This window comes from Syngnathus scovelli, chromosome 22, assembly GCF_024217435.2.
Source record: "Syngnathus scovelli strain Florida chromosome 22, RoL_Ssco_1.2, whole genome shotgun sequence".
Classification (NCBI taxonomy): Eukaryota; Metazoa; Chordata; class Actinopteri; order Syngnathiformes; family Syngnathidae; genus Syngnathus; species Syngnathus scovelli.
Window position 1 is genome coordinate 176,577 of NC_090868.1, and position 25,149 is coordinate 201,725.

General features: G+C 59.8%; 5 protein-coding genes across 12 annotated transcripts; 2 read left to right on the forward strand and 3 right to left on the reverse strand.

The window, feature by feature from the left end:
* Positions 1-465: 465 nt before the first annotated feature.
* ptprb (protein tyrosine phosphatase receptor type b) lies at positions 466-11,710 on the reverse strand. Of its 4 annotated transcripts, none has more exons than XM_049760261.1 (40): positions 11,560-11,710; positions 9,847-10,061; positions 9,433-9,778; positions 8,636-8,971; positions 8,298-8,573; positions 7,956-8,225; positions 7,728-7,844; positions 7,502-7,648; positions 7,317-7,434; positions 7,100-7,251; positions 6,770-7,039; positions 6,615-6,673; positions 6,346-6,550; positions 6,161-6,258; positions 5,925-6,090; positions 5,716-5,843; positions 5,504-5,651; positions 5,175-5,444; positions 4,963-5,105; positions 4,750-4,900; positions 4,536-4,636; positions 4,297-4,462; positions 3,932-4,210; positions 3,591-3,869; positions 3,368-3,511; positions 3,145-3,284; positions 2,933-3,066; positions 2,757-2,863; positions 2,577-2,682; positions 2,421-2,504; positions 2,309-2,326; positions 2,159-2,240; positions 1,989-2,079; positions 1,817-1,893; positions 1,614-1,748; positions 1,411-1,533; positions 1,172-1,332; positions 970-1,105; positions 791-896; positions 466-715 (listed from the first exon to the last, which is right to left on the reverse strand). In XM_049760261.1, exons 2-40 carry the CDS (start codon positions 9,919-9,921, stop codon positions 693-695), a joined length of 5,967 nt encoding a protein of 1,988 aa, XP_049616218.1. In that variant the 5' UTR covers positions 9,922-10,061; positions 11,560-11,710; the 3' UTR covers positions 466-692. The 4 variants fall into 4 exon arrangements, with proteins under 4 accessions (XP_049616218.1, XP_049616217.1, XP_049616220.1 ...); XM_049760260.1 differs by having other exon boundaries at positions 9,847-10,447; positions 11,560-11,707; XM_049760263.2 differs by having other exon boundaries at positions 8,636-8,779; positions 8,852-8,971; positions 9,847-11,575.
* LOC125991991 (tetraspanin-8) lies at positions 11,675-13,702 on the forward strand. The gene is made up of 9 exons (XM_049760511.2): positions 11,675-11,872; positions 12,186-12,254; positions 12,424-12,540; positions 12,619-12,693; positions 12,765-12,860; positions 12,920-13,033; positions 13,111-13,146; positions 13,206-13,289; positions 13,361-13,702. The coding sequence occupies exons 1-9, from the start codon at positions 11,813-11,815 to the stop codon at positions 13,490-13,492; spliced, it is 783 nt and encodes a 260-aa protein (XP_049616468.1). The 5' UTR covers positions 11,675-11,812; the 3' UTR covers positions 13,493-13,702.
* A 176-nt stretch (positions 13,703-13,878) lies between these two features.
* On the reverse strand, positions 13,879-16,726 carry rab21 (RAB21, member RAS oncogene family). The gene is made up of 7 exons (XM_049760522.2): positions 16,319-16,726; positions 15,217-15,276; positions 15,024-15,131; positions 14,893-14,956; positions 14,571-14,625; positions 14,419-14,507; positions 13,879-14,339 (listed from the first exon to the last, which is right to left on the reverse strand). Exons 1-7 carry the CDS (start codon positions 16,451-16,453, stop codon positions 14,200-14,202), a joined length of 651 nt encoding a protein of 216 aa, XP_049616479.1. The 5' UTR covers positions 16,454-16,726; the 3' UTR covers positions 13,879-14,199.
* A 436-nt stretch (positions 16,727-17,162) lies between these two features.
* On the reverse strand, positions 17,163-24,998 carry cradd (CASP2 and RIPK1 domain containing adaptor with death domain). Its single transcript, XM_049760523.2, has 6 exons — positions 24,621-24,998; positions 22,917-24,109; positions 22,744-22,839; positions 22,052-22,126; positions 17,886-18,048; positions 17,163-17,581 (listed from the first exon to the last, which is right to left on the reverse strand). The coding sequence occupies exons 1-2, from the start codon at positions 24,952-24,954 to the stop codon at positions 23,817-23,819; spliced, it is 627 nt and encodes a 208-aa protein (XP_049616480.1). The 5' UTR covers positions 24,955-24,998; the 3' UTR covers positions 17,163-17,581; positions 17,886-18,048; positions 22,052-22,126; positions 22,744-22,839; positions 22,917-23,816.
* LOC125991933 (myelin regulatory factor-like protein) lies at positions 17,655-24,346 on the forward strand. 5 transcript variants are annotated; one of them, XM_068649632.1, is made up of 23 exons: positions 17,655-17,728; positions 17,958-18,030; positions 18,408-18,495; positions 18,616-18,671; positions 18,737-18,923; positions 19,222-19,401; positions 19,483-19,678; positions 19,750-19,826; positions 19,885-19,995; positions 20,051-20,162; positions 20,235-20,435; positions 20,501-20,609; positions 20,674-21,142; positions 21,220-21,369; positions 21,571-21,642; positions 22,217-22,257; positions 22,403-22,534; positions 22,605-22,652; positions 22,776-22,860; positions 22,937-23,011; positions 23,111-23,225; positions 23,312-23,383; positions 23,604-24,346. In XM_068649632.1, the coding sequence occupies exons 2-23, from the start codon at positions 17,976-17,978 to the stop codon at positions 23,691-23,693; spliced, it is 2,721 nt and encodes a 906-aa protein (XP_068505733.1). In that variant the 5' UTR covers positions 17,655-17,728; positions 17,958-17,975; the 3' UTR covers positions 23,694-24,346. The 5 variants fall into 5 exon arrangements, with proteins under 5 accessions (XP_068505733.1, XP_049616297.1, XP_049616292.1 ...); XM_049760340.2 differs by having other exon boundaries at positions 20,674-20,783; positions 20,997-21,142; positions 23,111-23,383; XM_049760335.2 differs by having other exon boundaries at positions 23,111-23,383.
* Positions 24,999-25,149: the final 151 nt, after the last annotated feature.

Below are 25,149 nucleotides of genomic sequence, written 5' to 3' on the forward strand. Positions count from 1 at the left end.
CTGACAAATCTAGCCGGCCGGCTGAGCGGGTGTGAATGGCAGCGTCTTCTACCTGCTTACCTGGAGGGGAGGGGAGGGAGTGACATCACGGCGGCCGTGGTCTTCCGTCACGTGGCATCGTTGCAGCGCTTGGCCGGACTCGACGCAATGGCCGGCCGTAGCGGACGGCTCTGTCTGTGTCGCATTGACTGACCTTTGCGCTGCTGCTGCTGCGCTCCACGAGCTGTTCCACGAGGCCAAGGTCGCGCGCGCCCACTTGTCAAGAGCCAACTGATTGCGCAGCTGCACTCGCTCCGCAGACGACTCCGGTCCGGTCCGCTGGCTCGCTGGCTCGCTCGCTCCCAGGGGAACGGCCACTTTTCAGCGCGTTCGTCGAAAATGTGCTCGCAGCACAGGCTTGTGACATCATTGTCCTCAAGTGTCACCTCAAGCGTCACAAGCTGAAGCCAAAAAACTGGAGTGAAGTAGCTCAACAAACACCGCAGCATTGCTGCTAGCTCCCTTTATTTGCTGGCTCAGCTAAAGCTCAACGGATACAACATATACATAGATAGACAAGCTTGCTTGTAAATGCTGACAGTAAAAAGTGTTCCAATATATCGTACTTCCTGCTATGGATTACTCATCATATTTACATCATGTTCAAATGGAAAGGTAAATGCATTCATTCGCTTCCATCATACCGCCTTGCGTCAGCGGCCCGAGTAGATCAGCTCTGGAACAGAAGAGCGGCAAAGCGGCGTGAGCGGCGACATCATCGTGCAAGGACGCCACCGTCGTTCTCACCCACCGCGGCGCAAGTCTGGGTCAAAGTTTTCATAGATGGCGTAGTCGCTCTGATGTTTGCGTGCTCTCAGCACATCGCGCACGCATTGATGCAGGAGGGCGTACTGGCACTGCGACGGGAAGTGACATCACCGTGACCATCCAACCAGCGCACGACGGCCGTGTCAGGGCAGCCGGCCTCACCTCGGTCTGGACCATGTGCTGGCGGTGCAGGCGCAGGTCAAAGACGCAGCCGTACACGTCCACGCCGCTTTTGGCGTCCAGCTGCTGCAGCAGGCGGTCCAGCGCGATGAAGGTCCCCGTGCGGCCCACGCCGGCGCTGAAAACGAACCCACGTGAAAAAAGGCCGACGTGACGGCACGAGCCGCCGCGCGTGCTCCGCAACCTGCAGTGGACCACGGTGGGCCCGGCGGCGGCCGAGCGCTCCGCAAAGTCTCGCACGGTCCTGACAAACTGGACTAGGGCGTGCGTGCCCTCGGGGACGCCGTGGTCGGGCCACACGGTGAAGTGGAAGTGGCGGATGGCACGGGGGGCTCCGCCTCTCTCCTGTGAGCGTGGCAGTCGCCACAGTTAGCGGTGACCCGCGTGCGTGCTTAACACTCGCTCGCTCGCTCGCTCGCTCACCGGGGAAATCCGGAAGTCGCGGACCGTCCACTCGGGAAGAACCGACTCGGACGTCATCTGGACCAGCAGCTCGCCGTAGTACGCCGTCTCGTCGTAGCAAGGCCAGTAGCGCTCGCACTTGACCTGCGCGACCGACACGGCGGAGGCGTCACCGTCGGGGACCGCGTAGAGGTCACGAGGTCAGGCCGCGTCGCGCATCGTACCCGTCCCTTCTCCACGCACTGCGTCACCATGACGACGACACGCACGCCGTGTTCCCACAGCATCCTCCAGAAGTCGTCCGTGGTGGCGGGCAGCGGGCCTTGCGTGGCCACGTACTCGCGACGGAAGTTGTAACCCTGCAACACACGCGGGAGCAACTCAGTCCACACGTCGTGCAGCGCGTGCGGAGCGCGTGCGTGCGTACCGGCACGTAGCTGGCGTTAATATAGTCGGAGCACGAGTCGTCGTCCAGACATGACAGCTTGACGCGTGTGGAATCATCTGGAAAAGCGCATTCAGGTGCGTTACGCGGGGTGCAGGCGGGCCCCAGGCGGGCACCGGGCGGGCGCCGGGCAGGCGGCAGGAAGTGAACGCACACGGCAAGATGTTGTTGTAGCGGTTCTTGGCGCGGTTGTCGGGCAGGCGCGCCGCCTCCGCCGGCTGACTGCGACCCGCCTCCTTCAGCTCCTACCGGTCACACCTCAAGTGAGGACGGGACGCCGCCCCGTCCCGCCCCGCCCCGCCGAGTTGGCGCTCGACGCCTTACCTCAAACTCCTCCGACATCAGAACGCCGGCGTCCGCTTGGAGCTTCGACAGGTGAGACTCAAAGTGAGCGGCTTTCACCGGACTGCACGCACACCATACACGTCACACATCACGTCGCGCCAACGCGCAGACGGTCGCGATTGTACTCACCTGGAGACACGACGAGCGCTGCCGAGAAGCAAAAGCACAGCGGTCAGCCGGAACCGCGAGGGAGCGAGGCAGGGAGCGAGCGAGCGAGCGCACGCCAGACGCACACACTGACCTCTTGACGCCCAGGTACGTGGCGGCGCTATGCGGCTCCTTCCACAGATTGATCCTGACCAGCGGGTTCTCCTGCACCGCCGCACTGCAAACAAACAAACAAAGGTAAGGCCAGTGGCAAAGGCGCCAGGCGGGACGAGGAGGCAAGAGGACGTACACTTTCCTCACTCGCCGGCGGTACAGCAGCAGCGACGCCAGGGTCACCATCACGCCTAATGCAAACGTGCAGGTGCTGGCTCCCTCCACCGCGCCCCCTAGTGGCTCTGGCAGCAATGCACGCACGCACGCACATCACAGGAGCGCCGGTGACGCCTGCTCGAGCGTGCATATGGCTTACCTGCGTGCGTCCTGAGCGGGGCGGACAGGTAGGTGTCGCTGAAGAGCGGCTGAGGAAACTCTCTGCCGTTTTCGTCAAACAGTCGCGTGAACGCTCGCACGCTGAGTCTGCACGCACACGTACAAGTTAGCGTCAAGCGTGCCGCGCCCCCCCCCTCCGCTGGGGTCGGTGGTGACCTGTAAGAAGTTCTCTGCTTGAGCGGGCCGTCGCAGAAGTCTCCAAAGCTCTCGCCCAAGTAGGAGTTGTCACGGGAACGATCACAGGGCCCGCCCAGTCGGTCGCCTCCCGCCCCCAAGTTGACCTCCACCGACTGAGCAAAGGGAACAAAGCTCAGTCAGCTTCACGGCCCGCCTGCCTGCCCGACCGCCCGCTTGCGCACGCGTTTGACCTGGCCGGCTGTCATGCTGGCATCTCGTGGGCATCTGTTGAGGAAGTAGGCGCTCTGGTAGGCCCTGACCGAGGCGTTGTTGACATAGTGGCGGTAGGAGGGCAGTGGGTGGCGCTGCTCGGGCAGCAGGACCTCGTGGGCTGTTTCGGGACACAAGCGCGCTCAGAACGCGGCGGCGGCGGCGGCGGCCACAGACCAACCTCGTCTGAAGGAAAGCCCTTACCGTCCGACTGAGCCACGATGACGGCAAAGTATCTGACGGCGCCGTTGACGTCGCTGAACCACGAGCAGTTGAAGCGAAACAAGACGGACGACCACGTCACCTGGGCCGCGCTCACGCTCACGCTGGGGGGCGGGGCCGGGGGACCTGCGTAGACGGACGGCCACGTCAGTCAAAAGCCCCGACGTCCGTACGGCGACGTTTGTCTGTCGGCGCCAGCGCTCACGGTCGATCATGGTGACGGCCGTGCGTGTGCTGGGCGCGCCGGTGCGTCCGTGCGACGCCGCCCTCACGGTGACCGCGTACTTCCTGAAGGCGTCCAATCGGTCCAGGGTGACGGCCGTGACGGCGGCCCCCAGACGCACGGCCGATGTCAACTCCCCGTCGTCGTGGCGACGACACTCCACCTCGAACGAGTCCAAGTCGGACACAGGGGGAGACCACCGGCAGGACACGGACGACGACGACACGGGGACGCAGCGGAGGGAGCGCAGAGGGGACGGCCCTGCCGGGACAGCGCTCACGTTACAAAAAGGTCAAAGGCGCAGGGGACTTTTCTCCACCCACTTGTCGTGACGGTGGCCCGGATGGGCCGGCTGGTGGCCACCGGCCCGCCCGACGCCCCCCCGCTCACGGTGGCCACGGTGAAGTCGTAGCGTCGGCCCGGAAAGGCGCCGGCCAGCAGACGAGCGGTCGGGCCCGAGCGAGCCACCGCCAAGCGGTCGGGGGGCGTCCACGCCACGGCGAAGCTGTCGTAGTCGCCGGAGGCGGGGCCGGCCCACGCCAGCTCCAGCGTCTCGTTGTCCGGGCCTTGCTCGATCGCCAGCCGGGTGGGCGGGGCTGGAGCTGAAAGCAAAATCTTGACGCTCAGTTTCATCTTCAGGTTCATTCACAAAAAAAGGGGGGGGGCAAGCGCACGTGTTGGCGCTTACCGGTGCGTGCGAGCGCCGAGGCGTTGCTGCTCATCTCGCCGCTGCGCGTGACCACGTCAAGGCGGTAGAGTCTCCCGGGAAGCAGCCCCGCAAACACGTGAGCGCTCCGCTCCGCCCCCAGCAGCCGGGCTCCCGCCACGGCGCCCGACGCCTCCGTCAAGGTCACCTGACACACACACAGCCTCCGGTTTGAACCGCGTCGCTCGGCTCCATCCGTGCCGTCCATGCGTGCGTCCCACCTGGTAGGCGCTCCGCCGGCCGTCGCCGTGGCTCCAGCTGCTTGCCAGTTTGTCCGTCTCCCCAGAACTGTCCAGCCGCAGGCCGCGGACGGGAGAGGGCGCTGCCGACCGACCAACAAACCGAGCAGTGGAAAAGGCGTGAGTGACAAGCGCGGGCCGGCCGGCCGGAGGGAGGGAAAGCCACGTCGCGGTCCCCATCGCCTCGACGACTGACCGGTTCTGGCGACGACGGCAGAGTCGCTGCTCAGGTGTCGACTCCAGCTGACCACCTGCAGCCGGTGCAGACTTCCCGCCTGCAGGCCCGTGAAAAGGCACGCGTCCACGCCCGGCAACACCTTCTGCACGCCCGCCGGCTCACCCCAAACCTGCCGCCGCCCAAGGCGTTAAAAGCGGCAAATGCGGTCCACGGCGACCTCCGCCAACGCACCTGCTGCGTTTCCCGCTCTTCGTCATCCCAAGCGAAGAGCGACGCCTCGTAGATGTCGACGTGCCCGTCCGTGTGGCGCCACGAGAAGCCCAGGGAGGACGAGTTGGCAGACGTCACCGTTAAGTTGCTCACGGCGGCGGGACCTGAAGACGCAGTGGGCGCAGCTTCAGGGGAGCCCGGGCAAAAAAAGCCCCCACGCGCGCTTCACTCACGGGTTTGCCCTTCGGCCGTGACTGGGACGGAGGCCACGCCCCCGCTGAGCGTGAGCACGGTCACGCCGTACCACCTCCCGGCCATCAGCCCGTCCAGGCGATGCGAGCGGGCGGCGGCCGGCAGCGTCAGGTCGGCCAGCGTGGCGGCGCCGTCGTCGGCGAGCAGCAGCCTGAAGGCGTCGTAGCGTCCCGCCGGCCGCTCCCACGTGACCGTCAGGCCGTGCGGCGTGTGCTCCTTGTCCGCCTGGAGCCCGCTCACGGGCGCCGGGGCTGAAAATTGAAAATTGAAGAAAGCGCACCCTTGATTTGCTCGATTTGCCGGGGCTCACCCGTGCGGCCGGACGCCGCCTCGCTATTCGTCAGCTCCCCGCTTCGCGATTGCACGGTGATATTATAGGCCTGGCCCGGGATCAGATCCAAGAAGTCCAGAGACGAGACGTGATTGGGGACGGGCCGAGACTCCGCCACCTCGCCGCTCTGGAGATAGGAAGAAGTCGTGGATGGAGGCGGGACGTCGAGTCGTCGTTCTTGCCCGACTCACCGCGGCGGCCGACAGCGACACGACGTACACGTCCACGTCTCCGAGCGCCGGCGTCCACCAGGCCGTCAGTCCTCCGTCCGCAGGGGGGCGCCGTGGCGTCAGGCGGAGGTCCGTCACGGCGGCAGGGACTGGAGCGGGGGTGCAACAAAAGCGGCACGTCTGCGGGTGCTGGCCGCCATCACAAAGCGGCAACGGAACCCGACGGCTACCTGTGCGTCCCTGGATGAAAAGCGCCCTCTGGTTGGGCCCGCTGACAGCGGACACCACCGCCTTGTAGAGGCGTCCCGCCGTCAGCGACGTGAATCGGTGGCGTCTCGCGTCGCTGTCCAACGTGAGTGGCGGAAACACGCGAGTGTCGTTGAACAGCAGTGTGATCTGCGCGCAAGATATTATTAGTAGTAGTATTTGATTATTATTATTATTATTATTTTTCACGCCGGAGTACCTCGTAGTGATCCACATCTCCGGGGGCGGGGCTCCAGGTGACGGTCACCTCCGCTGATCCTGCATTGCTCAGTGACAGATTGGACACACAGGCTGGCACTGAAGGAACAAGAAAAGAAAGCAAGCTAGCCGTCGGACTTCATCGGAGAGGCCATCTCGGACTGGTTGCCGCGCGCGTTGACTGACAGGTGCGCCCGTCTGTGGCGGCGCTGCTGACGAGGTCTCCGCTCCACGTGGCTACGGTGACGGTGTAAAGGCGGCCGGGCGTGAGCGAGCCGAAGACGCAGTCGCTGCGCGCGGGCGGCACGCTCTGCTGCTGGGCCACGCTGCCGTTGTACCACAGCGCCACCACGTACGCGCTCACGTCGCCCGACGCCGGTCGCCAGTACACCTGACAAAAGACACGCGGCCGCCGCTCAGGCTCAGCCCGCTGCCGTACGGAGCGGCAAACGCACCTTGAGGAAGCCGTCCCTTGCCGAGTGGACGGCCGTCGGCTTCTGCGCCGGGGCGGGTTCTGCCGGCCAGAGGGAGACATGGGTCGCACAAAAGCAAGCGCACGACGAGGGAGGCTCCGGGTCCAGAGCCTCCGGGTCCCGAGCCGGGGCCTCACGTGTGCGTGCGTAAACCCGGGTGGCGTTCTCCAGGCCGCCGCTCCTGGTCACGATGACGACGGCGTACATGCGTCCGGCCGTCAGGGAGCCAAAGGAGCACTCGGGCGCCGAGTGGCACGACACGGCCTGAGAGTGAAGCGCCGTTCCCGCCCCGTCCTCCAGACGGACCAGGTAACTGTCAACCACGCCGAGCGCCGGCTGCCAGGACACGCGCAGCGTATCCGCACGCCCGCCGTTCACCGCCGTGACCTCGCTCGCGGATGCCGGAGCTGAAAAAGCACACGGCGAGCCGGTCACGCGCGGCTGGCGAGCCGGTCACGCAAACTCACTTGTCCGTCCCTCCAGACTTGTGACTTTGGAGCGCACGCCGCCGCTGACCGCCACAGCCCCCAGCCTGTATAGGGCGCCGGGCGTGAGACCGCAAAGCAGCAAGGAGGCGGGGCCTACTGGAAGCGCAACACTGTGGTTCTGAACGACAACACTGGACAACAGAACACAAGACGTCAAACGCTCCACATTTGCACCGTGGGATGGGGTCGGGCCCACCTGTCCTGGAGTAGCGCCAGCTCGTACGAGTCGACGTCCCCGCGTGGTTTTTCCCAGGAGGCCCGCAGGCTGTCCACGGCCACGCTGCGCAGTGTCATGGCGCTCAACGCCATAGGAACTGGAACAGGCGCACACATCAACCCACACATGCACAATCACGAGGGAAGAGGAGAACGGACGGGCACCTGTCCGCCCCTCCACAAAGACAGACGCGTTGAGGTTTCCGCTCCTGGCCGTCACGGTGATGTTGTAAATCCTCCCGGGCGTGAGGACGTTAAAGGTGCACTCCCTCACGTGAGGCTCCAGCGCTCTGGTGTCCACAGTGACGTCACCTAGAGGGGCCAAGTGGCCGGTCAGCCGGGATGGGATGGGACGGGATGGGACGGCGGGCAGGTGGGCGCCCGGGGCTACCGTGGACCAGGGTCAGGAAGTAAGCGTCCCGCCACCCGGAGGGGGCGTGGCTCCACATGGCGCTCAAGGACGTTTCGTCGGCGTGGCGGATGTGGAGGTCGTACGCGGGCGCCGGAACTGACCGCAACGCAACACAACACGTGTGCCAGGTTGGCGAGTGCGCGGCCCGACCCGGCCCGGCCGTGTGTATTCATTTAAATGCGTCTGCTGTGTTTGCACGTGTCTCACGCATGTTTCCGTCACAGCTGCTTTCTGCGGCCAGCCGTCCACTTTTGACGGCCAGCGTGGCTCGGTAGCGCCGTCCGGGAAGCAGTCCGGTCCCGGGGAAGGTGAAGTCGACGGCCTCCTTGGGCAGGTCGACAGCGGCGACTACTTCCCGGGAGCCGTCACGGAGGATGAGCCCGTAGCCGTCCCAGTGCCCGGCGGGGGGCGCCCATGACAAGAAGAGACCCCCCAGGGCGGAGGGCGTCAATGCCAGGAGCGACACCGGCGCCGGCGCTAAACACCAAGACCGGACAATTGCCGAAAGCAGGAATGGCGCGCCGGACGCGAGGGGCCGAGCCGTCCCACCTGTGCGAGCGTCGATCTCCGACGAGTTGATGAGCTCGCCGCTGCGGGTGCTCACCGTCACGCGATAGGCTGAGCCGGGCGTCAGCCCGGCCAACGCCACCCCGCCGGCGTCGGGCCGCAGAATCGTCTGTCGCGGGGCGGAGTCGTCCGAACGCAGCGACACCACCAGAGCGTCCGCCTCGCCCGCCGGCCCTCGCCACGACAAGCGCAAAGAGGCGCCGTCGGCTTCGGCCGTCAGGTCGGCTTCGGCCGTCAGGTTGGCCACGGCGGCCGGCGCTAAAGATGAGGGACGCCCAAAGTCAAAGTCCTCCGGGGATGAACAGAAACTTTACCTGTACCTGTTTGCGTGCGGATGGTGGAGTGGTTGCGCAGTCCGCCGGCCTCCGTCGCCAGAGTAATGTTGTAGCGCCTGCCCGGCGTGAGGTCGCCGACAGCGCGCCAGATGGCGGTGCTCTCCAGCGTCTCGTTCAGCAGCGGGAGCACTAGCGAGAGAGGCGGACGGAAGCTCAGTTCGCCGGCCGCGAGAGCAAGCGCGGCCAAGAGCCGAGGCATACCAGAATGCTCCCACACGAGCAGCCTGAAACGCTGAGTCCGGCCTGGGCCCGCCTGCCAGGAAAGTCCCAGGCTGTCGCTCTGCCTGGAAGTCACGCTCAGGCCTGATGGGGCCGAAGGGCCTGACACAAGCAAACCCGTGCACGCACGGGATTAGAGGTGCCCCCCCAGTGGTGAAGGAGGGAAGTGACACGTTGAAAGGAAAAAAAACGCAAAGCTATTTGAAGGACGGACGGACGGACGGACGGACAGACATACATGTTGAACATGAGAAGGGTGTTGTACTTTGGGGCGCCAGGATACACACGCGCACAAAACAAAAGAACAATCGAGGACAGGAAAGCGACAGAGTTCAGCCCAGCCCAGCCCAGCCCAGCGTGGAAACAACAACTTCTGCTTTGGATGCTTTCCAAAACACACACACGCGCACACACACACATGCGATGAGGTCGGCCGACGACCTCATCGGCTCCGGTCAGCCGGCTCGCCTTTCCTGTTTCTAATCAGGGGAAGCGCCATTCGTGCTCCCCAAGAACACACGGAAGGCGCATCGGAGCGGAGCGCGCTTTGGTAGACAACTTACAGGTGCGCACGCTGACGTTGGCCACTTCCGGCGTGGCGCCGCCGGCGTGGACCTGCAGCAGGTAGGCGCTTCCCGGTTCCATGTGATGCAAGTCGCAGGTGAAGACGACAGCGCCCGCCGGCCACGCACTCGCCGTCACGTTGGCCTCCGCGTCGGCTCGTCCTTCTTCGCCGCTTCTTCGGGCGCAACGGATGTCTTCGGCGGCGTCCGCACACCGCACGGCCAGGGAGCAGTTGCGCCCTCGCGCGCTAACAGTTAGCCGCACCCCATCCCAACCGGACATCACGTCCATGACGGACGGGCGACAAGCTTGCCGCGTCTCGTCTGTCCCGACTGAAATCACAAGCTGAAAAGACACGTGGGTGTTTTCAATTGGCTGAAAAAATTGGCTGGCTCCAGGGCGACGGCGCTCACCTGCAGCATCCACACGACAACAGCGATGCGTGGCGCCCCCATTTTGAAGGTGGCAGAGAGGCCGCCGGTAGCCATCAGGCATGCTCGTCGGGCCGCTTCTGCCGCCGTTTTCCGCTAGCGCCGCGACCACTGCGGGACGGGAGCTCCGCCTTTCCTGCTCCTTCTTTGTCCTCCGCTTCCTGTCTGGCGGCGCTGCAAATAACTTCCACCGCCCACTCAAACACACACGCACATTTGCACTCTACGGCAAACCATGACACGGGTCACAGTCAAGGTCAGGGTACACGTAGACAACCAATGGACTGGTCGCCAATCCAGTCAGCGTGTCAGCGAGCACGTGTCCACTCCGTCGGGGTCGCCTGTCTTTGGAAGCGGAGTGGGGGCGTAGCCAGAAATGTTTTGGCGGGGCGGCCGGACCGACGCCTGGTCAAGCTGAGGGTCGGCCACGTGCACGTGGTGCGGCAAAACATCCAAACTCCACAGCAGCTTGCGATTCAAGCAAGATCGGCTCCGATTCGCAAGCTCCATTTACGCCATCGGGCAGTGTGGCGAGTCGCTAGCTCATAGCCAATCAGGGTGATCGGTCGTCAGCCGTGAGGGTCTAAGAATAGCAGAGGACGTGTGAAAAATGGCAGCAGTCACAGTTTGGAAAATGGGCCTGTTGATGTGAGGGTGGCGAGGGAGTGCCGCCCCCGTGGCCACTACGTTAGCTCCGCCCCTGAACCCCAACTCTGGAGAGCCAGGCATGCTAACCGCTAGCCCGACCGGGCCAGGATGGGAAGCCATTTCCTGCTTTCCCCGTTCAAAGGTGACCTTTGCCATTTATTTTTCGTTTCTTGCCTTGGGAAACTTTCAGGAGCAAGCAAGCAAGCAAGCAAGCAAGCAAGCAAGCAAGCTTTGGATCCACGCCTTCGCCTGCCTGCCTGCGTGGCTGCCTGCGTGGCTGCCTGCGTGGCTGCCTGCGTGGCTGGCTGCCTGCGTGGCTGCCTGCGTGCCTTCCTTCCTTCCTTTGTTCCTTCCTTCCTTCCTTCCTATCTCATTCCACAGCCACACTTCCAGACGAGGTGCTCGCTCACCACTTACCAACTGCATCATGGCCAAAGTGAAATATGGCGCCTCCTCAATTCTTACTTCGAAGCCTAAAAGGCCCTCCTCCAGTTTAATAACAAAAATAAGCAGAGCAGGTTGAATAGCCTGCGATGCGATCTTAACCGTGGCTCCAAGCCTTAATTGCAAAGCCCAATCAGCCTTGAAAGCCGAGCGAGGCTTCGCGGAGTGGCACCATCGTAAATGCGCCGCTGCAGCGCCCCCTTCGGGCCGACAGGTGAAGACAAGCAGTCGGCTGGCTCGTCAAATCGACACAAGTCGGAGTGGCTCCTTTTGAATTCAAATCATAAACGGGATGACACATAAAGTACACTTGCCTATACACAACATTGTTGTTGAACCAAGATGGGGCAAATTAAAGGAAGAGGATTAGGGCCAGTGAAGAAAAAAAAAAGGATTCTGACTTTTAAGTGGGAATTTTGACTTGATTCTCACAATTCTGACCGAGGAAAAACAAGTCAGAATCATGTCATCCTCCTTTATTTTTCTTCACTGGCCCTCATCCTCTTCCGTACAAACTAGCTTCTTTTGCTGAAAGTTTTTTTCTTTTCCTCCCCCCCGCCCCACACACACATTCACAACATCATACGCGGGAATGAAACTCACGGTGTTTCCCTGAAAGTCATGTGCTCGTTTCTCCCCACTTTTTCGGCGGCGAACTTGGTCGGCGCAGCCGGAGCGGAAATGCCCATATTTGGCAGGCCAGGTAGTCATTGTCGGGAAACGGCCGGCCCTCAATGACTTTCCCTACTCCTCCTCGGTCGCCATCGGCCTCATCCGTCACGCAGACTTGGAGGTGGACGCTCGTCTTGACTTTTCGCCTTCTTTTTGCGCATTTCGTGGAGCGCAAAGAGCCAACATGACTCAAGTGAACAGCTGCGTCAAGCTCAGCTTGATCGTGTCCAACATTTTCTTCGCGGTGAGTTCAACTATAGCACACTTCCGGTCGCCAAATTAAAAGTGCGCACTTGCGCGTCCTCGTGCTAACGTTAGCCTCTTCCGTAGCCTCACGCCCCACACAACGCGCTTTAGTTTGTGTTTTCAACGAATTAAACTGCACCCTGGTCTATTCACAAAGACAAAGTTGCTATTTTCCCCCTTGCGCTCGTCCAGGCCCGACAGCGTTCGAAAGTTATTTTTTCCCCTTTAGCGTCACTAGGCGGCGCAATGATGCCAACATTTGTTTGTCAAATAAAATGTTGGAAATGTCGCCGGCTTTCTTCTGATCACAGATTGTAGGGTGCGCCATCATCGCCTTTGCTTTGGTGCTGCAGTTGGCCACACGCTTCAATGACGTTTCGGTAAGACCAGTCGCTCGCTGAGAGTTAGAGCTGAGAGGGATGGCGTGCTGGCTGGCGTGCGGGCGGGCTGGCTGGCAGGCTGGCAGGCAGGCGGCACACAGCCAGCACAGGCTTGCTCGCTCTCTCTCTCTCTCTCTCTCTCTCTCTCACTCACCTTGTGTGCTTCCAGCTGGAGGCCCGCGACACCGGCCTGGTCCTGCTCTACGTTGTGGGCACCATCACCCTGCTGATCGCCGCTTTGGGCGCGTACGGCGCACTGCGCCAGAGCCGCGCCGCCCTCATCGCGGTGGGTTTGGCACGTTGGTCCGTCAACTTCTTCTCCCGACGGGGAATGTGAACCAACGATGTGGGCTCTTTTGCGCAGTTCCTGGTGTGCATGGTGGTCGGCACGCTGATGACGATGCGCGTGGGGATCCCTCTGGCGGCCGTGCGTCCCGAGGTAACGTCGCCTCCAAACGCGGGCGCTCGCACCATCCGTCGCCATGCCAAACCGTGCGTGCGCCTTGGCAGATGCAGGGCATGATGACCGCCAACGCCCTCAAGCTGCTGCCGTTGAATGAAGCCGACCCGAAGACCAAGCAAATCGTCGACGGCGTTCAGGAAATGGTGACGGCCGGTCGTCGGGGCGCGGCGTGCGCCGGCGCTAGCTGACTTTGGCCGTGCAGTTCCAGTGTTGCGGCGTGTTCCGCGTCGACGACTGGCGGCTGGACATCCCGGACTCGTGCTTGTGCGATGAGGCGGCGCGCGCGGACGGCATTTGTCGCGACGTGAACTACAGGGTAAGATGAGAGCGCAATGCGCCCGTCGACGACACAAAACTTGCCGTCGTGGGGACTCACCTGTGCACGTGTTACAGCTGATGCTGCAGATGAAGAAGTCCGTCTTTCGCCAGGTGAGTCGGTCGCTCGGGTCTCGTGTTGAAAGTTGCTGACGGGCGGGGCTTGCCTGCAGCCGTGTTTCCCCCTCGTGGCCACCTACATCTTCTTGGTCTTTGACGTTGCCATCGGCGTGGTCTTTGCGTTGGCCCTCTTGGCGGTAAGGAAGGTTTGCGGGGCGGGCCGGGCCGGGCCGAGCCGAGCGTCAACCTCACTTCTCGTTTCCCGCAGCTGCTGGGCCTGACGCTGTCGTCGGTCCTCCTCCACCAGCTGCGTAAGGGCGGACGCCCCGCCGTCATGCTGGTGCCGGCCATCTTCCAGCCGGGGCTCCCCAAGTACCAGGAGCTGAAAAACCCCTACTAGACGGCGCCCCCTTTGGCTCGGAGGCCGTCGTGACAGCCACTGCCTTGAACCACTGCACCAATCTTTTGCTGTTACAAGAAAAATGCACAATTTTCAAGCTGTCACGCTTGGGCTCGTAAATGCAGCACTTCCTCTCTTTGCTAGGACGACTGTGGTTGGGATTTTGGTTTTTAATAAAGACCTTGGTCGCACATTCAGCAGTCATCCCAATCCAAGCTCCTCTTCGCTTCGTCCTTGTTTGCCGAATAACCGACTCAAAGTGCCTTGATTTCAATTTGACGATGGAAATGTCATTTTGCAGGGAGGGCACCAATCAACGGGTTGCCTGCCAGCTCCACAAGCTTTTCAAAAGTGAGCGGCGTGGCACAAAGTACGCAACGCACACGCAACTTTCAATGAGCATTTAATGGACACGACATCTGTTCTTGGAATCAAAGGACGGCCGTTACGGTCAAGCATGCACAATTGTGTTAGCACATATTGGAGAGCAATCGGCCCTTTTCCGCTTCAATCTCTGCCTGCGGACGCGGCGCATTCGATATCAGACAGGAAGTGATGTCACGTGTCCTCCCGCACGTCTACTAACAATTGGGCAGGAAACGGTCGCTTGCATGTTTCCTGCTTCTTGGACTTTGAACTATGAACCCCTTCCCACGATCGTCAGCAGCACCGACAGACCGGATCCACCGCGCGGGCGTGTACGTGCGTTAGCCCGACGAGCAGCATCCCCCGGTGGGCGTGGCCTGCGGATCGTCATCCACAATCTGAACGCCCCTGCGACCGGACGCTGACTGGCCGCCGCCGTTTCCCTTCGATCGCTCCTCGGCCTGCGCGGCCTCCATCATTCCTAAGTGGACACGCGTGGCGAGGCTTCATGTCATGTGAGCCATCGCCAAGACACGGATGAGCCCACGCGGTCGACTTACGTTTACACAAGTCCAAGAAGAGCTCCTCGATGCCGCTGTTGAGCTTGGCTGACGTCCGGTAGTGCTTGGCGCCCACTGATGCAGCGTAACTACAACGACAAGACGTGAGAAGTGGCCCGACCGCGGCCGTGATGATGTCGTCGCTCGCTCACCTTTCCGCCTCCTCTGTCGACACGTTCCTGTCTTTGTCCAAGTCGATTTTGTTACCTGCATGACATTCCGCAACTGAGAGAATAGTTTGCGGGCAAAGGCGGCCAACTCGTCAGAGGGCGCGGAGCGCGAGTGGCGTCGTCGCTTTAGAAATGAGCTTTGAAAAGGGGCCCCTGCCCGGGCTGATCTCATATGGAGAAAAAACCCTACTAAGACTTTCGATTAACTGTCATAGTAGTGAGAGAGGCCATTTGAGTGGGAACGGAGGCCTGTATTCATTAAAAGGACGACATTCTGTTTGTTGTCATGACGACTGCCACTTACCTACTATACACAGGCAAATGTCGTTGCCCAACATCTTCCTCAGTTCTTTCACCCAGTTCTTCACCTGCAACGCAACCGTCGTCAGACCGAGGCCAACGCGTAGCTTCACCAGCAGCCCGGCGCGTCGTTACCTTCTGGAAGGAGTCTTCGTCGGTGATGTCATATACCAAGATGGCTCCATTGGAGTCTCTGTAGTAGATGGGACCTAACGCGTGGAAGCGCTCCTGACCCGCCGTGTCCTGCACGCACGCACGCACGCACGCACGCATGTCAATCACATGATCCGCTTGGTGCCACAAACGTGCACCGAAAGCGCCGTCTTACCCAGATGGCGAGATTGACCCGCTTTCCCGTGATGTTGAGCTTTTTGGTGAGGAAGGACGCCTGCACGGAAACACACACGTCGAATGAAGATGCAATATTGACACAGGCGAGATCACGCTAGACCATGGCACTGAAACAAAATCACACTAGAAATATATATATTATAATTCAGCGGCTTCACGGTTCTAATCCGTTTGTTCCCTTTGCTTTGAGAACAATGACATCATTCACAAAGCAAGTTTTCCTTGGAACCCTTCTGGCTTCCTTCTTGTCACCATTCCAAACAAGTTTTCCCTAAAATGAGTCCTGCTTCCAAATAAGGGGAGTGCTTCACTGGCAAAAATTGTAAACGTGATCCGTTGGCGAGTTTTTAACAATTTGAGATGAGCTCAGGATTCAAAGAGGAACGTTGCACCTGCTCTTTCTTCTCTTTTCTTCTATCAAGTCGTACGAATGAAGCCAGCAAACATCGGCCAAATATTTGAGCGCATTGCCCGCCCGGTCTAAAGCTTCCAGCATGCTCGCTCGCTCGCTCTTTTGACTGCTCTCCATTCGAGGTGGATGGCAGTCTTCTTGCCACAATCAAATCGAGATACTTGCTGTTGCCTTTCCTTCCGCCCTCATTGGCATACAATCGATAGGTAATCAATCGTGTGCTTACAGATCGAGCTCAGTAAACGCAAAACTTCTCAGGTGTGACCCTGCCAATGTGTTTCAACTTGTTTTATAGCACCAAGTAAAAAGTCCGCTCATGACTTAGCAGAAGCAAAGAGTTTCGCGTTCACCGAACAATACAAGTTGCCCGCGTGTATGTATATAATAACCGTTTCTTAAACGCTCATGAGAAAAAAGTAGACATGTTCTTCGGCGTTATCGCGGATGCTTGTTTTCGACACCTGTGACGTTATAAGCCGCAAGTCTCGCACGAGACATTCGGGAGGGCAAAACAGGCGCACCCTAGACGCACAAAGTGGCTGCCTTCGACGCGCAGAGATATCGGGGGTGCTTCTTTTTCATTGCCACGACATCCCGATTGGAGGCACCGCTCGAGAGCGAGCGGCCGGGCCGAGCCGCCCCGCCCGCCCGCCGCCGCAACTCCCACCTGAAGAGTAGTGATGTGCTTGTCGTTGAATTTGTTCTCGCAGTAGCGCAGCACCATGGACGTCTTCCCCACGCAGCCTTCCCCCAGCAGGACCACCTTAAACGAGAAGCTTTTGCCGCCGCCAGCTGCCGCCATGGCGGCCGCTCGATGTGTCACAACAAGCTAGCCGCCCCCTCCTCCTCCTCTGGCTAACACTCGCTAGCCCGTCCTAAGTCAACTGCTGCGCAGCTCACATCGGCTTCCGACCGACGGGGGAAAGGGAGCTAACAAGTCAAAGCAAGCACGTCGATAGCTGTGTTGACTTTGAAAAGTACCAAAATGGTATTGTCGACATCAAAGCGAGTTAAATGCTCGTCAGTGACGCCAAAGCAACTAATGGCGGCGTCTCTTAGCTTACAGCTAGCTGGCTAGCGCCACCACAGATCGTCTGTTCGAGCTTGCCCAATCACTCTGTCGCGGGAGCGCCGAGGTCACGTGTCCGAAGTGAACAAGCTGTCAAGTCATCTCCATCCAAATGGAAACGTCATTCAAATGACTTGGTCGTCACCCCGCTCCACCACCCACGAGCCGAACACACCGGCACGCCTGGGCGCGGCAGAGGGAGGCAGGCAGGCAGGCAGGCAGGCAAGCGCCTGCTTTCACAGACGATCTCTGGAGTCTGTCACATGACGAGCTCTGCTCTCCCTCCCGATTCCCAAAAAAACAGCTGACAGCAAAGCAGCCGACGAAAACAAAACAACAACATCATACAGATCTGACATGTGACACATATGTCAGTGTGACGCTCCACCCCGCATTTCTTACGAGCATTGCATTTGAACGTGATAAATGATCACATGAGAAATAATAACGTGACGTTTATTTTTTTTTCCGCTCTCCCACATTCCAAAACTTGAACAGCTGTGCCTTGAGATGCGAGTTTCATCGGTTGTATCAAACGCAGCCGTATCTCCCATTTTCGGCCGTTTCAAGAAGAAAGTCCCGTAACGCACGAGCGAGTCAAGGTGCTCGAACCAGCCAGAAAATTGGCCTGAGGTGTAAATGTGGCTTTGTTTGGAGTCATGAAGCGGGCCCGGTCCAGAATGCCACCCGCTTGGGTTGCCACCTCAAATGAGCTGGGATGGAGGCGATCGCGGCGCACGCGCGGGCGGGGCTGTGACACGCCTCCTTCCTGTCCAAAGCTCAAAGTTCACCTGACACTAAGCAGACGGACGCCGCACGGCAGGGAAGAAAACTCAAATGCTGCCGTAACGCCGACGTTTCCTGAAAAAACAAGCCGGTCAGCACTCGGCGTGCAAACGTGGATGTCCAAAGTGGCAAACGGACCTACGGCCAGCGGCCCGAAAGATCCGACTGACGGACTACTGACGGATCGGTCGGGAGCGGCGGCCATTTTGGAGCCAAAGGCAGGTGAGCCTGAACAACCGAGAGCTAACTTCCCGCGTGCGCGCGTCAAGTGTATGTAACGTTTCAACAGCATTGTCGCCAGGCCAGAATGGCGCTCGCCCTCTTTGGCAGGAGCCAGACCGTCAATGTGTGTATCTGTGCGTGCGCATGAGTGACTCACTCGGTAGGCCTGTTGCCTGGCAACCCTCACGCTCCTCCTCCAATTGAGGCAGTTTACTGTGCTCCTCCTCAGCGCCGCCCACTGGCCAGCATGGAGGCTGCGGCTGTGCACGGCGAGACGGAGGCGCTGCAGCAGTTCTTCCGCGGTGAGCGCACGCAAAACGCTGTGGGGTGAAAGGTCAGAATGAGGGCAGGCCAGGTCAACTCCGTTTTCAACGCAGCCTGACCTAGTGGCCGGCGTTACACAACTTGCACTTCTTTCTTATCAACTCCAAGGACGTCCGCTCGGATGCCTTTCTGTGGCTCCTCGACTTCAGTGGCCACTTGCTTCTGTCAACAGACACCGGAGCGCGAGTCACAGAAAGGCGAACGAGCGGATGTCCGTGGAATTCAAAATGGAGGGAAAAAAGAAAAGAAAAAGACATTGCTGTTGTGAATTTTGCCATCAAAAAGAAACTCGGGCAAAACATTGGAAAGTCCAACTGTCCGGTTCGTCCGATGACGCTGACGTGATGACGTGCAGGTCACGACGTCAGGCAAGTTCTGGACAATTCGGTTGCCGTGGATACCAGCATCCTGGAGCAGTACCTCAGCAGCGACTTCAATGCTTTGTGAGATGCCACACGCTGTGTGTGTGTGTGGGTGTGTCACCGTTTGTGTGAGTGACACCGTGTGACTGACTGCCTGTGAGTCACGTGTGGACTTGAGCATCCCTGACATGTTTTTGCTAGCCCGCTTCCCGAGTCTCCCCCAAACTCGGACGTCTGCTCACCCGAGCGGATTCCAGGTCAGTGGTTAACTCTCCCCACCTACGGTGCTAAAGCTAACGTTTGCGCGGCGTTTGATCGACAGATTTCCAAACGGAGATTTCCTTTTGGTCCGAGCGGCCCCTCCTCCGGCCGACCGCATGCCGCTCGCATTTTGGCCAATCCGACGGCGGCTCCGTAGCTCCGTCGCCGTCCGACAGCTACGTAGTCGGCGGGATGCCGTCGGGCTCGCCCGCCAGCCTGCTGACCTCAGCCTTGCCCTTGCCAAACTGGTGAGTGAATCTCAAACCAGTCCCAGTACGCGGGCTCCCTCGAGTGGAACGCAAAAGAATTGCTGGTTACTTACTTCATGTCCAGTACATTTCTACAGAAGAGGATTAGGGTCAGTGAAGGAAATAAAAAAGTTGGGGGGGGGGCGAGGATTCTGTCTTTTTTTCCCCTCAGAATTCTAACTTTAAATTGAGAATCCCCACTTCAAAGTCAGAATTCTGACTTTAAAGATCAAAATGGAACGTTGGAGTCGGAGAAGCGGACGGCCAGAGTTAAAAGGGCTTTGCCGTTTGTCTCCAGCTTCCCCGACAGAAGCAAACGAAAGCGAAGCGAGTCACAGGACTCGTCGGCGGGACCCGACCGACTTGCGCTCGGAGACGAGGGGACCCGAGGCGGACCCGTCCTCGGCGGGCGCTTGAGCTGGGAGTCCTTTTGTCCGGCCGAGTGGAGCGCCGTCCTTGATGCAAACTTGCACGTCATGTGAGGCAGACGCTGCCTTGGGGGCGCGGGGGGCGATGCCTGTTACATTTTGTGCGTGCATGTTCTGTGGCCTACTTGCAGGCCCCCGCCGGCCTTGGCCGTGGCTACGGACAAAGGCTTCAACTTCTCGCCGACCGACGAGGCTTTTGTCTGCCAGAAGAAGAACCACTTCCAGGTGACGGTTCATGTGGGTGTGGCCAGAGAGCCCGCCTACGTGAGAACGCCGCGCGGCGTGCGCCATCTCCACTACTTTGAGATCAACGTGTTTGGGGTCAAGGTTAGCTTCCCGTTAGCTTAGCGCTGCAGCAGTTGGTCCGCAAGGCTAACGGGCGCCAACGTTACCGCCAGATGGAATCTCCGGAGCATCGCGTGAGCATGGAGCAGTCTCAGGCCGACCGCACCAAGAAGCCTTTGGGGCCAGTCAGGTGGGAGACGACGTGGTTGGCCGGAGGGGCTCGGCATGACCACGTCTGATTCCCGCAGGGTTAGCGTGACGGCCGGCGTCGTGGGCAAAGTGACGTTAGGACGGCTTCATTTCAGCGAGACCACCGCCAATAACATGAGGAAGAAGGGGCGGCCCAACCCAGACCAGAGGCATGTTGGTCTTTGTGCTTCTGAGCGTGCACATGTGCTAATTGCGTCTGCGTAGGTACTTCCGGATGGTAGTGGGGTTGTACGCCGCCGTCAAGGAGGAAGACCAAGACGAGGAGCCGTCATCCTTCCTCCTGGCCGCCCTCCTGTCCGAGAGACTCATCGTCAGGGTAGCCGCCGGCCGGCGCCCGCTTTGTTTGCCACTTTTCTTCACACACGCACCCTCCGGACCGCACACGCAGGCCTCTAACCCCGGCCAGTTCGAGATGGACGGCGAGGCCCTGTGGCAGCGGGGGGCGGAGCACGACGCCGTGACGTGCCACGGCCGGGTGGGCATCAACACAGATGCCCCCGACGAGGCGCTGGTGGTGTGCGGCAACGCCACCGTCATGGGCCGCGTCATGCAGCCGTCGGACCGGCGCGCCAAGAGCAACATCCGGGAGGTGCGCCCGCCGGGTGACGCCGGAGTTGGCCACTTGGCAAAAGCTTGTGCACTCACGTTGCTCAGGTGGACGGTGAGGAGCAGCTGAGGAGGATCACGCACATGCGCCTGGTGGAATTCGACTACAAGCCCGAGTTTGCCTCCAAGATGGGCATCAAACATACGCACCAGACAGGTGCGAGCGACTCTTGGCGCCATCGAAGTTTGGAAATTTGCCACTTGCGTGTGTGACCTTTCAGGCGTCCTGGCTCAAGAGGTCAAGGAGCTGCTCCCTTCGGCCGTCAAGGAGGTGGGCGACATCACGTGCCACGGCGGCCAGAAGATCGACAACTTCCTGATGGTGGACAAGGTATATTGTACGATTTGGGGGCGTGCGTCTTTTGGGGATGTGGGAGGACAGCCGAGTACCCGGAGCGGGCACGGGCAGAACACGCAGTCCACAGAGGAAAGCCGCGGCCCGGACTCCGTGCGAGGCGGATGCGCCGAGCGAGCGGTGGGCCGGTTGGCCGGCACGCCACCCCGGCCGGCTCCCGCTCCCTTCTTCTCCTCCTCTGTCACCCAGGATCAGATCTTCATGGAGAACGTGGGCGCGGTGCAGCAGCTTTCCAAGATGGCCGACAGCCTGGAGACCCGTGTGAGCGAGTTGGAGGTTTGGAAGCGGCGCCTCGCCAAGCTCAAGAGCCTGACGGGAAGTCTGCGCTCCAGCGGGTACTGCCTCTCGCCCCAAATCTTCCTCGCCGACCGGCGCGCTTTGGCGATAAAAGCTCTCCGCCTTGGTCCGACAGGATGTCAAGGAAGCCCAGCAACGCGTCGGCGGCAACGGCGCAGAGTTTCCACGGGGGTCTCAAAGCCTCCGAGGCGCCCGCTGACGCTTGCGTGTCGCAGAGAAGGTTTTGCGCCGGCGTGTTAACACTGTGCCTCGCCGTCGCCGCCTGGTAAGTGACGACGTCGCTTTTCCGCCATGGCAAGCATGGCGCCGCGAGGGAGCTTCTACTTCAGCCCACAAATAATGCATCTTTGTTCATCTATCCATGGCAACAATGTAGTGACAGACGGAACGATTCGACGCTCTGCCACTAGGTGGCAGAAGGTACAATTTCTCTGTGTGTGCGTGTGTGTGTGCGTGTGTGCATCAGCATCATCACCATCGGCACTGTGTACCTGCTCAACTTAATGCAAGGCAACGTTGGGCCGCCTTCCAGCGTCAGGTGAACATTTGTGTGTGTGCCAACGTGTCCGGCGGTGCCCTGAGATGCGGGCCTCGTTGGCTACATGACGGCGCTCGCGTCCCAAATCACGGTTCCCCGTGGAAAAGAATCGAAAGCCAAGTCACGAAACGCACTTTTGAGCAGCCCACAGAAAGCCAATGTGAGCGGATGTTGTGATGTGTGCTGCTGTCATCTAGCGGCCAGGGTCTGAAGCGCACTTTGATGTGACTCAAGAAGACCAAACCGTAGGCCAGGTGACAGACAGACAGACAGACAGACAGACAGGCAGGCAGACAGACAGGCAGACAGGCAGCGCCTATCTAGGAAAACTCTCAAGACAAGGCAGGCACTCGCATCTCAAGGCACCGGCAATTCTTACATTCTCTGAAAAGAAAAAAAGTTGACGGACCTGTTCTTGAATCACTTGCTCATGCTCAGCTTGAGTCTTGTTGCCTTTGGGATGCTTTGGGGTCCTTTCGGGTTTCTGTGGACGTAGACCCAAATGATTGTCAATCAAGAAGCAGTGCACTCGCAACAATACGTTCTTTGACCTGAGTGTTTTTGCCTGCGGCAGCAACAGCAGCGTACTTCCGACACCAGCCGGCGGCAGCTCAGGTAACGTGGCTTTGTCGCTCAGCGCAATCATCTCTGCCGGCCGTGCCCGAGCCCAGACGTTGCGCAACAAAGCTCACCGCTTGCCGCGCGGATTGGCACGAAGGTTCAAACCGTGTGACTTTTTCATTTGCGGCTTGCGTCGTAGCGCCGCCCGTCAGCCCCCCGGGGCCGTGGCCCCCCGACGTGCACTTCTGCGATCTGCTGTACTGCGACGCCGTGTACTGCTGCCCCACGCCGGCGGGAGGCGCCGACCCGCGGACGGCCGGCCACGGAGCAGGTGAGTGGCCGGCGCGGGCCCATGGCGCCGCTGCGCGTGACACCGAGCGACAATGCGCTTTTGTTTGCAGAGAAAAGCCAAGACGAGCTTCTGCAGAAGCTTCAAAGCGCTCCGGACTGTACGTGCCGCCATCGTGTGTGTGTGTGTGCGCGTCAGAAACGCCAGGCTGTTTGTGATGGGGCTGTGCGTGCCTGTGTGCGTACACTTACCTGTGCCTGCGTATGTCCTCCCTGCGAGACAGGGACAAACACCACCATCGAGTCCTTCGTGATCAAAGAGAACCAGCAGGTGATTGACAGCCGCTACTGCGTGCGAGACGAGTGCGGGTAAGTACGTGTGCGCAAAACACAAAGAGACATCACAAAAGGCAAAACTTTCTTACCGTCGCTTTGTCCCCCGGAGACCCGACAGGTTCGTCTTCCAAGTCCCCGTCAGTCCGTTTGTCCCGGTCAACATGCGAGTGACCCTCGTCATGAAGTGAGGCCAGTTAGCGTTCACGTTAGCGCCGGCCGTCAGCACACGCGCAGCGCACCTTGACCCACCCGCCGCTCGCTCTTTGTCGTCCCACGTGTTCAGTTCCACCGAGCTGCTGGTGGTGCACCTGTGCGCCTCCCACGAGTCGGCCGCCTGCGCCGCCCCGCGCCACGCCGAGCTGCTCGGCGCCGCCGCCGGCTACGCCTCCAACACGCAGGTGACACCAAAAAGCACCTCGAGCGGTGTAACGGCTGCCCCCGGTGGCCCGGCGCCACGTCAGCTGCCGTGTTTGCTTGCTTGCAGGGGGAACACGAGTGGCCGCTGCACGTGGCTCGCCTCTACCACAGCTCCTACCACTTCCGATCCGCCGTGGCTGTAAGAACGCACGCACGCACGCACGCACGCACGCACGCACGCCAGCAAGCATGCACGCACGCACGCACGCACGCTCTGAAATGGAAGCAAATCACAAGGATTTCTGTTTCTTGGCCACCCGGGGGCACTAAAGTGCAGACAGACATGGCTCCACTCTTAGTCCTTTTTCACCGAGGATAAAGAATGGATCAAAGCCTCGTGTCATGTGACTTGTGCGCAGGGCCAAGCCGACTGCAGTACCGACCATCACTTTGGGGGGGTGCTGTTCACAGACTACCATTTCTACTTCTACCGTCGCTGCAGCAACTGAAGCAGCCACTTGTTTTTTTTTTTTTTTGTTTTTTTATCCGAGTCCAGTCTCAAAGGTGTGACAGAATGAAAAATAAATAAACATAAAGATGAAAATAAACACAAAAGGAGGCTCGGGACTCGGTCACGACGTCATAACGTCCCGCAGTACTGACGAGTGGACGCCGGCGGCCCGGAGACTTTGTTGCAGTCGTCGCGCGGTGGCGTTTTTGCCTTGCGAGCGTCGCCACAGCAACAGGGCGGCCAGCGCGGCGTCGTGGCAACTGAGCGCGTGGTCGGCACGGCAACGGAAGAGGGCGGCCGACGACACGCCCAGGTCCATCGCCACCGCTTCCCACTCGCCTCCCAGCACCGTCGCCAGACGCGAAAGGTGCCGCTCGGAAGGGACTTGCCGGGCCACCTCTTCGGGAAAGCCCTCTGACCCGAAACACACAAAGGCAACAAACGTCAGTCAAGTGCCGCTCGCCTTTTCCGCTTTTCCTCCTCCCGCTTCGCTCATTCCCATTTGAACAATTAGGGTTTCATTTTTACGTTGGCGCCGAATACATTTATCAAGTCATTAGGACATTTGTGGGGAAAAAAAGATGGAATTATGATCACGAGAAAGACTTATTCATGTATTCAAATAAACAAGTCTGCTTTCTTTTTTATTGACGTCAGCAAGAACTTGGGCTTTTCTCATCTAAATGATTGCCGAAAACTCTAGTCTTGAGGTTCCAGTTCAGATTCCTACACTGTTCAAACGGAATAAATGACGTCGTAGAATATTAAAATGAAGTTCGAATGAAACAAGACGTCATCCATTAATGACGTCAGAGACGTCGAAAGGACTCTGGAAATATTCGAGCGCAAGTGAAATCACCCTTTTCAGACTTTCGAGTTAATGAGTCAACGTAAACAAAAGGAACGTCACCGTGTGACGTCATACCGGTGGTCTCAAGGCGGTTCGTCGGAGCCTCGTGCGGTGCGCTCCCGGTGCCGGTCCGGACGTCGAGCTCTTGCAGCAGTCGATCTCGGAGCCAGGCAAAGTCGTCGAGAGCTCGGAGGAAGCACGCGAAGGCTTCCGGCCCGCGCTTGGGCAACAAGTCGAGCAGCATAAGGCAGCGCTTCCGCTCGCTGCTCTCCGCCAAAATGTCGTCCATCTGCGCGGCCGTCAGGATGTCCTCCTGGTACAATAAGGGCAGCACGCTGTCTGACACCAGCAACTGCTCGGACAGGTCCACGCGCAGCTTCTGCAGAACTTTCTTGTGGACTGGCTCCATGCCGACGCGACGCGCTGCGACCTTGCTTCCGCATTTGTGCCCCTTCCGTGCTGTGTCCGACCAGAAACGAGGAGGCGGAACCTTTGTTTCATCCCACACTGTCGACAAGTTCAACGAAACGATCAACAAACAACTCGTTCGTTTCTGAAAATAACTTTCATTTTTACTGCCGCATTTTCTGGCTTATGGGAGTAC

Excerpts from the sequence above, each read along its gene's own strand:
- ptprb (XM_049760261.1), bottom strand. The coding sequence starts at position 9,921 with ATGGCTACCGGCGGCCTCTCTGCCACCTTCAAAATGGGGGCGCCACGC. Across the intron at positions 7,845-7,955 it reads CAGCTGTGACGGAAACATGC|TTCCGGCGCCCGCGTACGAC; the intron begins GTGAGACACGTG and ends CGTTGCGGTCAG. Across the intron at positions 2,864-2,932 it reads AAGCAGAGAACTTCTTACAG|ACTCAGCGTGCGAGCGTTCA; the intron begins GTCACCACCGAC and ends GTGTGCGTGCAG.
- LOC125991991 (XM_049760511.2), top strand. The coding sequence starts at position 11,813 with ATGACTCAAGTGAACAGCTGCGTCAAGCTCAGCTTGATCGTGTCCAAC. Across the intron at positions 12,541-12,618 it reads GCCGCGCCGCCCTCATCGCG|TTCCTGGTGTGCATGGTGGT; the intron begins GTGGGTTTGGCA and ends TCTTTTGCGCAG. Across the intron at positions 13,034-13,110 it reads GTCGCGACGTGAACTACAGG|CTGATGCTGCAGATGAAGAA; the intron begins GTAAGATGAGAG and ends CACGTGTTACAG.
- rab21 (XM_049760522.2), bottom strand. The coding sequence starts at position 16,453 with ATGGCGGCAGCTGGCGGCGGCAAAAGCTTCTCGTTTAAGGTGGTCCTG. Across the intron at positions 14,626-14,892 it reads CATTTGCCTGTGTATAGTAG|GTAACAAAATCGACTTGGAC; the intron begins GTAAGTGGCAGT and ends AATGTCATGCAG. Across the intron at positions 14,508-14,570 it reads TCGACAGAGGAGGCGGAAAG|TTACGCTGCATCAGTGGGCG; the intron begins GTGAGCGAGCGA and ends TTGTCGTTGTAG.
- LOC125991933 (XM_049760335.2), top strand. The coding sequence starts at position 17,976 with ATGGAGGCTGCGGCTGTGCACGGCGAGACGGAGGCGCTGCAGCAGTTC. Across the intron at positions 18,496-18,615 it reads AGCAGCGACTTCAATGCTTT|CCCGCTTCCCGAGTCTCCCC; the intron begins GTGAGATGCCAC and ends TGTTTTTGCTAG. Across the intron at positions 20,436-20,500 it reads CCAAGAGCAACATCCGGGAG|GTGGACGGTGAGGAGCAGCT; the intron begins GTGCGCCCGCCG and ends CACGTTGCTCAG.
- cradd (XM_049760523.2), bottom strand. The coding sequence starts at position 24,954 with ATGGAGCCAGTCCACAAGAAAGTTCTGCAGAAGCTGCGCGTGGACCTG. Across the intron at positions 24,110-24,620 it reads GAACCGCCTTGAGACCACCG|AGGGCTTTCCCGAAGAGGTG; the intron begins GTATGACGTCAC and ends GTTTCGGGTCAG.